Raw genomic sequence first — 16,071 nt, 5'->3', positions numbered from 1 at the left:
CATCGCTAATATATTACGTTTAAATGCCATTTTCTTTTAATTACGTTTGTTTTATTTAATTTATTATATTTTTCATACTATTTGTCATCGTTTGTTTTACAATACACATTAGAATTTTTAAAAATGGTCAAAATTCAAATATATAACAAATAAATATTATCAAAGGTAAGACAAGTTACTCTTCTACCTACCTAAGGTTTTAGTGGTTTTACTCACTCTACAACGTGAATTCGGTTCGAAAAATAGTGTCTAGCGTTACGTGAAAATGACAAAAATGGCCGCGAATTGACACCTAAATATTTGGAGTTTAGATAGTGACTTAAAAATAAAACTTAAAAAAATACTGTTAGAAACCCACCCAATAAATGTTTCCGTGACATTTATAGGGCGCGTTTCAAACAATATTTTGTTTTATTTTTAAGTCATTATTAAGACTTAAAATACTTGAATGTCAGTTTCTTATTTTCATCTAACGCTCGACACTATTGATTTTTTTAAAACTAAATAAACATTTTAATATAAGTAAAAACACTAAAGGCTTATCTAGGTAGGTAGATGAAAACCTGATCTTGTCTTTGATAACTTTTATTTGTTATATATTTGTTTTGTGACCACTTTTTTTTTATACCAATGTGTATTGTTAAGCAAACCCTTTATTATTGAAAACAAGGTTCCTTTATCTCCAGGGGAAAGAACTACAGCATGAGATTTTTTAAAGCAACAAGACAACTTTTTGATCTGAATATCGTTGTTTAACGTATAGAATAAAAACTGGGTTCCTTCATTTCCAGGGAAGAGAATTACGGCATGAAACTGCTGCAGCTATTTCTATTTATCCATTTGTCGTTATTTCTATGGAAGCTGCAAGACGGAGCTCATACCTTTAATTTCCTCTTTGTAAGACATTTACAGCAACAATTCGGGGTATTTCGCATATTTACCGACCCAAATGACTTCCGGTTTTTGAAAGTCCTCGGAAGTAAACCGTGTTACTTAATTTGAAGGGCCCATTGAATTATGTTCCTTTATTTAATCTGAAAATTATATTACGTCGAAATGCATACTTTCTTTCAGGTATGTTTATTTTATTTAATTTATTAGATTTTTTGGGGCGCTTCTACACTATTGGGACGAAATATAGGAAATCGTAAAACTGAATTTCGCACGTAAACAACGGTATCTACGTATTCCTTGTATTTTTAAGATGATTATATCCAAAAAAATTACGAAAATCGATAAGGTAGAAAATTATTTATTAAGGAAAATAAAATAGCATTTGATGAAAACGATCGTAAGACACAGGAGAGTTTAAAAGGGAGGTAATTTTCCGTTTCGATTTAAACAACTTTTCACCCGCTAACACGAATAAAGTTTTTTTTTTTTAGTTCAGTAATGTTCAGGTAATTTCGACTGCATAATTTGGAAGCTACCATTGTAACTTATTAGAATTGACAAAAAAAAATCAGTTGAAACCAGTTTTTTTTATCTGAAAACTCCATTTATCGACTAAAAACCTCGTTTATTAGTGTAGAAGCGCCGATTTTTTATATTAATTATGTGTTATATTTTTTATATTAATTATGTGTTATATTTTTTATATTAATTATGTGTTATATTTTTTATATTAATTATGTGTTATATTTTTTATATTAATTATGTGTTATATTTTTCATATTAATTATGTGTTATATTTTTCATATTAATTATGTGTTATATTTTTCATATTAATTATGTGTTATATTTTTCATATTAATTATGTGTTATATTTTTCATATTAATTATGTGTTATACTTTTTATATTAATTATGTGTTATACTTTTTATATTAATTATGTGTTATATTTTTTATATTAATTATGTGTTATATTTTTTATATTAATTATGTGTTATATTTTTTATATTAATTATGTGTTATATTTTTTATATTAATTATGTGTTATATTTTTTATATTAATTATGTGTTATATTTTGTATATTAATTATGTGTTATATTTTTTATATTAATTATGTGTTATATTTTTTATATTAATTATGTGTTATATTTTTTATATTAATAATGTGTTATACTTTTTATATTAATTATGTGTTATATTTTTTATATTAATTATGTGTTATACTTTTTATATTAATTATGTGTTATACTTTTTATATTAATTATGTGTTATATTTTTTATATTAATTATGTGTTATATTTTTTATATTAATTATGTGTTATATTTTTTATATTAATTATGTGTTATACTTTTTATATTAATTATGTGTTATACTTTTTATATTAATTATGTGTTATACTTTTTATATTAATTATGTGTTATACTTTTTATATTAATTATGTGTTATATTTTTTATATTAATTATGTGTTATATTTTTATATTAATTATGTGTTATATTTTTTATATTAATTATGTGTTATATTTTTTATATTAATTATGTGTTATATTTTTTATATTAATTATGTGTTATATTTTTTATATTAATTATGTGTTATATTTTTTATATTAATTATGTGTTATATTTTTTATATTAATTATGTGTTATATTTTTTATATTAATTATGTGTTATACTTTTTATATTAATTATGTGCTATACTTTTTATATTAATTATGTGTTATATTTTTTATATTAATTATGTGTTATATTTTTTATATTAATTATGTGTTATATTTTTTATATTAATTATGTGTTATATTTTTTATATTAATTATGTGTTATATTTTTTATATTAATTATGTGTTATATTTTTTATATTAATTATGTGTTATATTTTTTATATTAATTATGTGTTATATTTTTTATATTAATTATGTGTTATATTTTTTATATTAATCATGTGTTATATTTTTCATATTAATTATGTGTTATATTTTTCATATTAATTATGTGTTATATTTTTTATATTAATTATGTGTTATATTTTTATATTAATTATGTGTTATATTTTTTATATTAATTATGTGTTATATTTTTTATATTAATTATGTGTTATATTTTTTATATTAATTATGTGCTATATTGTATTCATATTCTTTTTACTATGCTAACATTCGTTTGTTTTCCATTTATTTCAACATACTTTAATTTCGTATCTATTTATTTAATTTTTTTTAATTCCTTATATTTTTATGTTATTTCCGGTATTTATTGTTTCTACTTCCGGTATTAATTATTTTTGTAATAAATCAGTTTATGGATATTCTTATTGTAACAGAGCCGCTAGCGCTTGTAGCAAGAGCAGCAACAGCCGAATGACACATATGCAAATAACCAAGCCAGTGTGTGAAGTGACGTCACAGCGGAGGAAGAGAAGAGAAAAAAAGAAAATGGCACTCGTGGACAGAACGCGAAGAGAACACATGTGAGCGGAAGAAGATCAGAATAAGTGGGTGCCGGAATGAGATGGACATGTGGCCAGGTGGTATCGTGAAAGACTTTAAAGGGCACGTGTTCGACACGAAAGAGTGAGAGACTTAAAACAATATGCAATGCGTTGTTGGAAAGCAACGGTAAAAAATGTCTTTTATTGCAACTGAAAAAGCTGAGTCGAATTTCTTTTCTTTTTCCCCTTTGCGACTGTTTCAAACAACGTGTGGGTCCGAGTGTTAAAAGGCAATGACACCGTTAAAGTAGATTTAACGACTACGTTACATTATGTTTTGACCGACATTTTCCGCGTGGTCTTCGAATTAATGAATGCCGTTTATTTCCAATGAGTTTCAAAACCGGAATTCATTGGGATCAGTGAATACGGTAAATCGCCAACATTTTTGTTGTTGTTTTGTACGTTTGGAATAACAATTTTTCGTTCTGAACAAAACAGAAACACACGATTTCAAAGCTTGTACCAAATAGCACAGTTGCTCGGCAGCCTAATTTTAAAATGACACTCAAGATGAAAACTGTAGTCTGAAGACTCCAAATAATACACTTTTGTATCGTTTCTCTCCATGTAACGAAACTGTTAAAATGTAACGTCACCGTGGAAGAAGATTTAATGACCACGTTACATTATGTGTGACCGACATTTCTGCATGATCTTCAAATTAAGTAACGCCGTTTATTTCCGTTGAATTTCGTTATTGTTGTTATTTTTACCTCCAAGCATGCATGGTCTTCAAATTAAGTAACGCCGTTTATTTATTATATATAATTAATAAATACGCTAAATCGCCAAAAGTTGTTTTTTTTTTTTTTTTGTTTTTTTTTGTTTACCTCCAAACAGACTGTACGTTAGGAATAACATTTTTTCGTTCTGAACAAAATAGGAACACACGAATCCCACAGTCTCAAGGGTTGCACCAAGCAGCACAGTTGCTCGGCAGCCTAATTTGTACACCATCAGACTTGATAACGGACCTGAAAAATAGTAAACAGATAAACCAAAACAAAAGGAAGCATAAAAAATCTTTATTTGATTAAATATTTGTGTGTGCGTGTGTGTGTATTTAATTGATATTAACAGGTCTGTTACGTTTATGAAATATTATTCCAAAGAAGCGTGAAGAATTAACGTAACGAATATTAGTCTTAATTTGATTATTTATTGCCAACTTGTCTACAAAGCAAAATCACTCGTGTCTTTCGCATTTTCTTGCGTGTAAGAGAGACAGACAGCCAGACAAAAAGAAAGAAAGAAAAAAGTAGAGCTAGCAGTTCTTGATTTTTGGATACGAAAATATCTTTTCGTATTTTTTGTGTGATAAAATAAATTTTTATTTCTGAGGTCGCTACAGGGTCAATAATAATTCTCAGGTGCACCACAATTCATCTTCGTCATTACGGCTAATTTAAACGTCTCCTTGATGTAAACATTCACAGTGCCGCATGTTTAGAAGAGTGCTCAGTGTACCATTGTCTGCAGACTAACAAGTTGTGCACAGTTTCAGTCGTAAAGGAGAACAAAGACAAAAGAATAGGAAATAACTCCAACTCGCTTGTTCTTTGTAGCAACATTTATTTCCTCATTGGTACAGCAGTAACGTCACTTACGTGATATAGAACGTTCTCCGCATCTCACGAGATCTCGAACATTATCTTGTCTCCCACGAGATCTTTGTCTTTGTCTTTTTTTTTTAATAGTCATTCCCCTCAACTGGTGACGTCACTTCTCATGCATTTACATATGCACATCCACGCCATGTTACACTATGGACGGCAGACCTGCCATGGAATAAATATTTAGCATAGAGAAAAGAAACTGCCAAAGAAATTGGTTGGTTCTTTAAAATAATAATGTGTTTTTGGATACGAGGCTCCATGCTGTGATTGGGAGCCACTTGAGATTTTACAAAAGTTATGATCATCTCAAATGGTGGCACCTCTGGTTAGTCGGATTTTGATGGTCAAACTGTATATTTTCTTATTGGAAGGCAATGCTTTACCAACACTCGAAATACATAAAACAAACTTATATATAAATACGTGTGTGTGTGTGTGTGTGCAGAATGCATATAAAAGTACAAATATAGACGTAAATAAACGACCTTACACCAGCGTGTACACAAAATTCATATACAAAAAGGAACATAACTATGCTATAACGAATATGGATATGGGTTCATAAGAGTAGTGATTAATGGGCAGAAATCAGAAGCTCACAGTATTAATGCTGTAGTCCCTCAGGGGTCCATCCTGGGCCCAACTCTCTTCCTGATCTACATTAATGATCTTCCAAATCACATCCTTACATCATTCGTAGACATTTATGCTGATGACACTACTATCTATGGTAGCACATCTAAGATTGTAAACGACCGATTCTCTCTCCTCTGATCTTGAGCAAGTGGTACAATGGGGAAAAAGGTGGCTGGTTACTTTTAATGCATCTAAAACCAAGCTTTTATCTTAACATCATCATCGCTGATCCCCATCTGGCATCAACTGAAATGAATGCCTCGCGTCTTGGGGAGGCCTCATGTTGTGACAAGCTTCTGGGATTGACCTTTATTCCTGATCTTAAATGGAACATATTCATCAAATCCGTTGCCAAGGCCGCTGGAAAAATTGTGGGATCCTTCTATCAATCTAGTAGATATCTCACTGCTGATGCAATTCTCTATCTGTATAAGAGCCAGGTACGTCCAAGGATGGAGTACTGTTGCCACATCTGAGCAGGAGCTGCTAGAAAGGACTTATCCTGCCTTGATAGAGTTCAAAATAGACTTTGTAGCCTCATAGGAGATGTCCTTTTCTACTCTCTGCAACCTCTTTCTCACAGAAGAGATGTTGCTAGTTTGTCTCTGCTTTATCCTTATTTTCATGGTAAGTGCTCGACTGAGCTCCAATCTATGGCCCCCCCTTGCCAAACTTTCACAAGAAACACCCGCCTAGCAGAAAACAATTCAATAATTTCCCCCAGTCCTTATCTGTGCTTAAACCTAAACGAAGATTCCATGAAAAAAAGCTTCTTTCTTAGAACTGAACGCCTATGGAATTGTCTTCCGTTTTCTCTGCTTTCCAGCTGACTACAATATGGTTGTGTTCAAGTCTAACGTTAACAAGTTTTTGATGAGCCGTTCCACTCAGGTTAAAAAATTTACCAAATTTCCATTACTAACGATTACTATATTGTCCAATTTCTACTGTACACTCTTTAACCTTTATCCTCGAGTGGCGTTTTGGCCTTGATAATGTGGTGATGCCTATGTAAAAAAACATACGTACATATAACACGTATTAATATATATATATATATATATATATATATATATATATATATATGTATATATAAAAGGACTTTATAATGATGAAGTACTTTTCAAAATTATAATGAAGGCATTGAGAAAGTTATAATAACATAATCTCAGTCATATGAACATAGCAATTCAGAGATCAAACGACAATTAATAATAAATCAATCTATGCATCTATAAAAGTGAAAATGTCTGTCTGTGTGTCTGTATAGATTTTCCTACCAAATAACTCTCAATTTTCGGTCTACAGACTCGAAATTTGGCATACTGGGGTATTGAGATTTGGGGAAAATCTTTTTAATCGGTTTTCGGCCAGAAATTTTGCTGTTAAAGGGTCAAAGTTCAACGATTTGACCTTTGAAAACTCTACCAAACTCCTTCGCCAATTTTGGGTCTAAACACTTGTAATTGTAGATATAGATTACTTGGACAGGGATCAAACATTATAATTCTATTTGAGCCCAAAACAATAAATGCTAAGGGGTCAAAATTGGGGTCAAAGTTAAAAAAAAAATTGACGTCTGCGGTCTTTATCAATTTTTCTCTACGGTAGTTAAGGAAGACTATTATATAGAATAGCATTACCGTACGTATTCATACTTCTTAATGTATACATAGGCACGTAAAGTTATGAACTGTACATAGGGCCCGAGCAATGCCGGGCAGAACTGTTAGTCTATCTATTATATCTATAAAAGTGAACGTGTGTGGGTGTCAGTGTGTGTGTGTGTGTGTGTGTGTGTGTGTGTGTGTGTGTGTGTGTGTGCACATTTCCCTACGCAATAACAGTCAATTTTAAGTCTACAGACTCGAAATTTGATATACAGGCTACTGAGATTTGAGAAAATCTTTGTGATTGGGTTTTGGCCAGAAATTTGGCTGCTAAGGGGTCAAAGTTTAACGATTTGACCATTGAGAACTCTACCAAACTCCTTCGACAATTTTGGGTCTAAACGTTTGAAATTTTAGATATAGATTCCTTGGACATGGATCTAACTTAATAACTTGATCTGAGCCCAAAACAATAAATGTTAAGGGGTCATAATAGGAGTCAAAGTTTTAAAAAATTGACCACTTTTTTCTTCTTTTTTCCCCCCACCCCCCAACATACACTTCCAAATACCCGGGCAACGCCAGGCTGAAATGCTAGTTTATATATAAAAGTGAACGTGTTGGTGTTTCTGTCTGTGTGTCTGTGTACATTTTTCACCGTAATAACTCAATTTTCAGTCTACAGACTAGAAAATTGAAATACAGGGTACTGAGATTTGGGAAAATCTTTGCGATCGGTTTTTGGACAGAAATTTGGCTGTTAAGGGAAAAAGGTGATTACACATGAATGGATAGTCTGGTGGAAAATAAAAAAACCTAAAATCACTTTTTTCTTCACTATATTTCCTCTGCTTCACTTTTTTTGTTTTCAAGTAAGATCTTTGACTTACTTGTTGTTTCATCAAATACTTCTGCATGCAAAATCCGATCCTGCATTTTGCTAATTCCTACCCTCTGATGAGAAGGAAAGTATTTCTTCAAAACTCCGCGGATTAAGGACTATCCATTTATCTAGTGTTTCCTTTTCAGATTAAATATGTTTTTAACTCATTTCAAAGTGTTTTGTAACATATTTTATTAACTGTTTGCTCATATTATAAGCTCTATTTCCTATTTGGTTTTATCGAGCTTTTACATCTGGCTGAGATAATTTTATAAATATTATTTCTTTAATATTTATAATATGCTTTAATTTTACCATCTTGGATCATTTTGGTAAATTTAATTGTAATTTTTATTTTATATTATATATATATATATATATATATATATATACACTAGCAGGACCCATTATGCCCGGTGGAAGCATTGACCTTCCCCCTCGTAAAAAATTAAACTATGGTTGTTGTTGGTGGTGGTGACCAATTGCCAAGGTCCTAATTTTAAGAACGGCTTTCGGAATAGACACCCCCAACATTCACATGTTAAGAACGTCGTATGGAATAGAGACGCCCAACCTCGCCATGGTACGAACAGCTTTTGAAATAAACACCCCATGTTTTGAGGAGGGATTGTTAAAGTATTTTCCACAAATTTAACCTTGATATTCATTGTCTGCATATCCACCTGAAAAAAATATAAGTTGGGAGTTAGCAGTGTCGTGCAGAGAGGAGTAGACTTGTTTATTGTGCATGTGTGAAGAACAGTGAATGACAGTGAATGACGGTGAATGCTTAATGCATGTCATTATATCTCGAAAACTACTTGTTTCTGCCAAAGTTAAAAGAGATTGTCTTATTCCGCATAGTTTAAAACCTATAAAAGTCGTCAGTTTAAAGGAAATTGTGTAGGCGGAGCAGTGTTGATAATGAGTCGTGAAAAGAGAAATAAACAAAAAGCAAATATATAACAAATAAATTTATCCGTAAGCAATGTAATAAAGGGTAAATTTGTACTTTAGTGGCGTAAATTATTTGACAGACAAAAAATTTAAGAAACTGGCGTAAATGTAGTCAAATACAAACTGAATCAAAATTAATGAAAATAAAGATTTCTCTGGATGTAATTCAGGCTCTGAGTTTAAAAATGTATTTTATATTAAAAGGAATAGGTTTTACGATTTGTTAGTCTGTCAACTAACGAAGCATCCACAGTAGTAGAAAATAATAACGAAAAGGCAGACAAATAGAATCCAATACGCTCCCTAAAAACAAAGGGAAACAAAACCAAAAAAGAAAATCGGATAGTGTAAGGGTTCGATGTATTGAATTGAGTAGCAAGATGTCTGTTTACCGTACACCTTTTTTGTGCTGTTTTACAATAGTTCACTGGGCAAAGGGAGACAACTCTCTTGAAGTAAGAGATTCGTTCATATTTGCATCTCATGAGTTCGGACACTCGATCCAACGATATTCTTTTATTAAATCAAAACATTAAAGGTAGACTTTTTTATGATAAAGACAATTTTTCTAACGTTACCATAACAGGTACTTAAAAAAATAATTGCTGCAACTTATTTTATAAATGTTTCTAATGGAAATACTATTTATTCGTTAAGTTTTTTTTAAACTGTACCATATCATTTACTCTTAAATCAAAGGAAAAAGTGCCGCTGCTTCTTTTGTAAATGTTTTCATTTTCATGTAATGAAAGTATCGTTGGTCTTCTGTTAATAGTCGAGTACAGACAACAGTTTGTATTTGTTTACTAAGAGTTTAGTTAATTTTTATCGTCGCATAATTTAAGACGCTAAAACTGAACATGATAAAAAAACTGTGACGAAATTTATTTATTGTAAGAATATATAGATAATGTTGATTCAAATTATGCAAAATGGAAAAATTTACGATGCGGAAACTAACAGAGTAACGGCATTTGGAATAGATGTAAACTTATTTGTAGCAAATTTACGACTATTTATTTGTGTAACTTAAAACTAAATGTTATGGGAAGTTTTTGTAAACATTAGTTTGTAACATCGCAGAAAAGTGACGGTAGGAAATTATAATTGATTTAAAACAATGCGTGGTGGTAATGTTGCATAGGGAAATAGTATAAGGTGAGGGTATAACTACGTAAATTTATGTATATGAGCGTGTTTGATTTTTTTTTTAGTTTAATATGCATAAAAGTAGTGATTCGTGTAGATTGCGTCGCCATATTGTTTACGGTTTGACGTGTACGTTTTTAGTAAGAATGTGTGTAATCCAAAATAATAGAATTTTATGTTCTAAGCCAATGAGAATAGCCAGAATGTTCGTAGGGAGAAATTATTATTTTCGAATAACGAAGTGTAAAGTTAGTTGTATGTGTATGAATGTTTCATCCATTTAAAAAGGGCCTCATGGAAATATAATTATAATGTTTATATATGTACCAGTGTTGACTGGAAGCGGTGGGAGGACTTTGAATTAAGAGGGGAAAATACAAACTACTTAATCTAAAGATCTTGTCGATCATAATGATGTCACATATAGGAAGTAAGGTAGGATTTTATTTTAGTGAATAAATGCGTCTGTAATGGCGTTCCAAAGTTACATAAGATGGTGGGTAATAGTTTAGACATAATAAATTTGTATGTGGCATCTTTTATTGCAAACTTATCGTAATTCGTTCCAGAGGGGAATTTCGTGCAATCATTTTATTATGTAGTAGAAGTATATATATATATATATATATATATATATATATATATATATACATACACACATTAACAGTTCAGCCCGACTTTGTACTCTTCATAACTTTATGTGCATATATATATATATATATATATATATATATATATATATATATATATATATATATATATGCACATTAAGTTATAAAGAGTACAAAGTCGGGCTATTTTCAAATGTTTAAACCCAAAATTGGCTGAATAGTTTGAGACCGCAAAGGTCAAATCGTTTGAACTTTGACCACTTGGAAGCCAAATTTTCAGCCAAAAATCGATTAAAAAACTTGCCTTATGTCTGAATACCCTTTTTTGTCAAAGTTCAAATGTTTAGACAAAAAATTGGCTGAGAGGTCAAATTTTTAAAAAATTTGACCTCTTAACATTTATTCTTTTGAGATCAAATCAAGTTATAAAGTTTGATCCATGTCCAAAGAACCAACATTTAAAATTTCAAGTGTTTAGACCCATAATTGGCGAAGGAGTCTGGTAGAGTTTTCAAATGTAAAATTGTTAAACTTTGACCCCTGGAAGATCCCAGATTAAAAAGATTGTTCCAAATCTCAATACCCCTTATGTCAAATCTCGAGTTTGTAGATTGAAAATTGATAGAGTAATTTGGTAGGGAAATGTACACACAGACAATTTCACTTATATATATATATATATATATATATATATATATAACATATCTGACTTCATCGTCAAGGAACAAAGTGCTCGGCCAACGTTAACGTCGGTGAGAAATATGGTTAAAATTACCATTTATATAAATCGTAATTGTCATTCAAGAATGCCGAGATTGATCTTGTGATTTTAATGTCACGATCCGAGTACATGGGCCTAAATGACAGACTATATATATATATATATATATATATATATATATATATATATATTAATGTTGGGACGATTAATCGGAATCAAGAATCAAAAAAGTTGGTATTTTTTTTGAGTATTGGAATCGGAAAAAGTGCATGCCTATTTTCCGATGTCAAGAACGATTATTTTAATTGTTTTTATTTGTTTTTGGTTAAAATTTAATTTGCCATTGCTCATATTAATGATGAAATGATAAATATTTATTGACAGTCAAGGCTCATAACCACTACGATATCGGCGGCTGCTGAGTGAGCCATGAGTTTAACGATGTTTTGACATCGTCTGAACTACCTAAGATCGATTTGTTTACACAAAGAGCATCGCTTTATACGCTAATGGTAATTCGTGTATCACTTCTCAATATGCTTACCTCAAGATGAGGAGCATTATAGTCATCCACATACAATACTGTTTCGCTGTTTCACTACTCATCAGTGCGGCTATATATATGTATATATATATATATAGAGAGAGAGAGAGGGGGGAAAGAGAGAAATAGATAGATAGAACTTGGTGGGAGGACCGTAAAATACGCTTAAATATGATATTTTAATTTGTCCAGATTTCGTATATATTATTATAGAGTAGTGATTTCAAGAATAAAAAAAAAGTATTTGGGTGCCATCGACTATAATCGAAATCAAAAGCAAAACTGTAGCATTCAAAGCTGGTGACGTTACCACTCTACCAACGTGACACGCATATGAAGTTATTAAAATTAAAAATAAACTAAGATAAATGTACAAAATGTATAACGATTTTTTCAATTTTGACCCATTTTTGATCCCTTAAAAACTATATTAACCGGCTAAAGACCCATAAAAGAACGGTCCATAAAAAATCCTATCATTTCAGACCCCTAGCGCTACTCTGCGACTTTTAGTTTCGGAGGAGATAGAGTTTGAAAATATAGAGACAGACAGACAGACATATAGTCGTTTATATATAAGATGAATAAACTCACCAGCTAAGCTGATTAGACCGGAATATATGGATCCAAGCCATGAAACATAATGTAAATTTTCCTTACTGACACTTTGAAATAGTGCATATCGTACCAAACCGCCGGTATGCAGCAAACCCCCTGTGATGACATGGCTGCCAAAACATGCAAACATCACTATCCATGCCCAACCTTTATCGACTTCAGTTCGATGCACCCCATCTTCAGTCATTTTTGTTATTGAAGGAATGACGGACCACTTTTCTTCTTTGGTAGATTCTCAAATGGCGATCTGTAAAAATGAAAACATGTCTAGAATTATGTCAAACTTTCATAACATAGCATGATAAATAAATGACTTGAAACAACATCGATATTACATAACATGATACGAATATGATGTAGCAGAATATAAATATGACATGACACGATATCACTATGATATAAAAGGATATCAATATAATATAACACCATCTATATATCTTAATACGATAGTATGTCTGTTATTTGTAGTCGCGTGCAAGCAACGCTTATGGCGATTGCCGGGAGCTGGTGTCTTGTTGAAGTAGGAAGTGGGAAATACAGAAATAAAGATTGCTGAACTCACACAAGAATGTGAGAAAATTATGTATATTAAATTGAAAATATTACAAAGAAAAGGTTCTTGCAAAACTAATTGTGTTTGCGGCTTTAGAAGTCCAATAAAAAGTTCTTTATCGTCCAAAAGTCTTGGACGGCTCCCTGAAAAAGTTCAATCAAAATTCGGCGGCAAATTTAGGAGAGATTTTCCATAGTTGTCTACAGGCCGACGATTGATTCAAAAAGAGGGCGAATCTGTTTTTCCAGAATTCTGCTTATATTAAATGTTTGTTGATTGGCCAAGGAGCTTCATCCTAGCCAATCAAAATAGGGCTTTCAGAAAGGAGAAGTGGTCGATATAATTAGTTTGAACAAAGGGAGGTAACTACCTTTTTATACGCTATAAGTCGGTCCGTCGGTCTGTCCGTAACACTTTTGTGCTTGGCCTTTTTGGTTAAGATCAAAGTGTAGTATCTGTTCTTACTGCATGCTGTACTTATGTTTGTAACTTTGTGATATAAAGTGGGGGATCACTTTTCTGTATTAATTTAATGTAAAATAATCACCCACTTTACAACCAGTCAATCTCAAAGCCATTCAAGTTATTCTCCAGATCATTCAAGTTGTTTTTGAAGGATTCTAGTTATTTTTTAAGCATTCAAGTCATTCTTAAGGTCATTCAATTCATCCTTAAGTTCATTAAAGTCATTCTAAGTCATTTACTTTTTATTTATTTAAGTCATTAAAGCCCATTTTTCGGTCATTTTAGTTTATCTTTAAGAATTTAATGTCAATCCTACATTCACGCATTCATTCATTCATTACATGAGAGCACGCGACTAATGGCTATCGGCCGTGTTTGTGTCACATTTATACCCGGGTCATTTAAGTGTTATGTATTTCCATTTCTTGTCATAAATAATTTGACCAAAAATTCTTAAGTTTTGGTTTCGGTTGCGATTATATATGGCACTTCATTCATCTATTTTTTTTAATAAATAATTTCATCAAGAATTCTTCATAAACTTTCGTTTCAGTTGCGATTATAGCCGATGGCACTTGAGTCGTTTATTTTTTTTTATAATTTTACTAAAAATTCTTCGTAATTTGGTAGAACTTAAATCAACCATTATTCTATAAATATTCCTCATAAGTTTTTGTTACTGTTTCGAGTATAGCTGAAGAAACTAAAGTTATCTCTCTCTCTCTCTCTGATATATCTATATATATATATATATATATATATATATATATAATATAGATATATCTATCTATCTATATATATATATATAGATAGAAAGATATATATATATATATAGATATATATAGATATATATATAGATATAGATATATAGATATATATATCTATATATCTATATCTATCTATCTATATCTATCTATATATCTATATCTATCTATCTATCTATATCTATATATATATATCTATCTATCTCTATCTATATCTATCTCTATCTATATATATCTATCTATATATATATATATATCTTTCTATCTATATATATCTATCTATATATATATATATATATCTTTCTATCTATATATATATCTATCCATATATATATATATATATATATATATATCTTTCTATCTATTTATATCTATCCATATATATATATATATATATATATATATCTTTCTATCTATATATATCTATCCATATATATTTATCTATCTATCTATCTATATATATATATATATATATCCATATATATTTATCTATCTATCTATCTATATATATATATATATATATATCCATATATATTTATCTATCTATCTATATATATCTATCCATATATATTTATCTATCTATCTATATATATCTATCCATATATATTTATCTATCTATCTATCTATATATATCTATCCATATATATTTATCTATCTATCTATATCTATCTATCCATATATATTTAGCTATCTATCTATATCTATCTATCCATATATATTTATCTATCTATCTATATCTATCTATCCATATATATTTATCTATCTATCTATCTATATATATTTATCTATATATCTATCTATCTATCCATCTATCCATCTATCTATATATATATATATATCGATATATATACTAGTATGGGTGCTCGGCGTTGCCCCGGTATTTGGAGGTGTATGTTGAGCAAAAAAAAAAAAAAAAAAAGCGGTCAATTTTTTCCCCTATTATGACCCCTTAACATTTATTGTTTTGGGCTCAAATCATTATTAAGTTAGATTCATGTCCAAGGAACCTATAGCGCAAATTTCAAGTGTTTAGACCAAAAATTGTCGGAGGAGTTTGGTATAGTTCTCAAAGGTCAAATCGTTTAACTTGGACCCCTTAATCGCTAAATTTCTGGCCAAACCGATCCCAAAGATTTTTTCAACTCTCAGTACTCTGTATATCAAATTTCGAGTCTGTAGATTAAAAATTGACAGTTATTGCGCAGGGAAATGTACACACACAGACAGATACACAGACCCGTTCACTTATTACATGAAGGTCACCACGTATCAAGGCCTAGAAGCCACTCGAGGATAAGGTTATTGCGTGTACAGTAATCAATGGGAGAGTATCGTCGTACTCGTTAGTATTGGAGATTTGATAAAGTGTCTTACTGAAGGGAGCGATTTATCAGGAATTTGTTTATGTTGGACTTGAAGACATCCAAGTTGTAGTCAGGTGGGAAACAGGCAAACGGAAGAAAGTTCCACAGGCGTACACTTCTAATAAAGAAGCTTTGTTCATGGAATCTACGTTTTGATTTAGGCACAGATAAAGAGTGGGGAAACTTACTGACAGTGGCTT

General features: G+C 30.5%; 1 protein-coding gene across 5 annotated transcripts in view; it reads right to left on the bottom strand.

Moving 5' to 3' along the window:
* LOC145242585 (monocarboxylate transporter 9-like) overlaps positions 1 to 16,071 on the bottom strand; it is a 138,012-nt gene that overhangs the window by 22,997 nt on the left and 98,944 nt on the right. For 4 of the 5 annotated variants that reach the window (XM_080105683.1, XM_080105686.1, XM_080105684.1 and 1 more), the window contains exons 3-4: positions 12,702 to 12,972; positions 4,211 to 4,354 (exon numbers count right to left, since the gene is read on the bottom strand). In XM_080105683.1, the coding sequence (XP_079961809.1) occupies positions 4,211 to 4,354; positions 12,702 to 12,912 (355 nt within the window). In that variant the 5' untranslated portion in view covers positions 12,913 to 12,972. The remainder of the gene's footprint in view (positions 1 to 4,210; positions 4,355 to 12,701; positions 12,973 to 16,071) is intronic. The other variant, XM_080105685.1, reaches the window with a different exon arrangement.

This window comes from Euprymna scolopes, chromosome 21 (assembly GCF_053919585.1).
Source record: "Euprymna scolopes isolate OS-2025 chromosome 21, ASM5391958v1, whole genome shotgun sequence".
Classification (NCBI taxonomy): domain Eukaryota; kingdom Metazoa; phylum Mollusca; class Cephalopoda; order Sepiida; family Sepiolidae; genus Euprymna; species Euprymna scolopes.
Note: the sequence above shows the minus strand (reverse complement) of the source record. Positions and strands in the feature narration are given on the sequence as shown.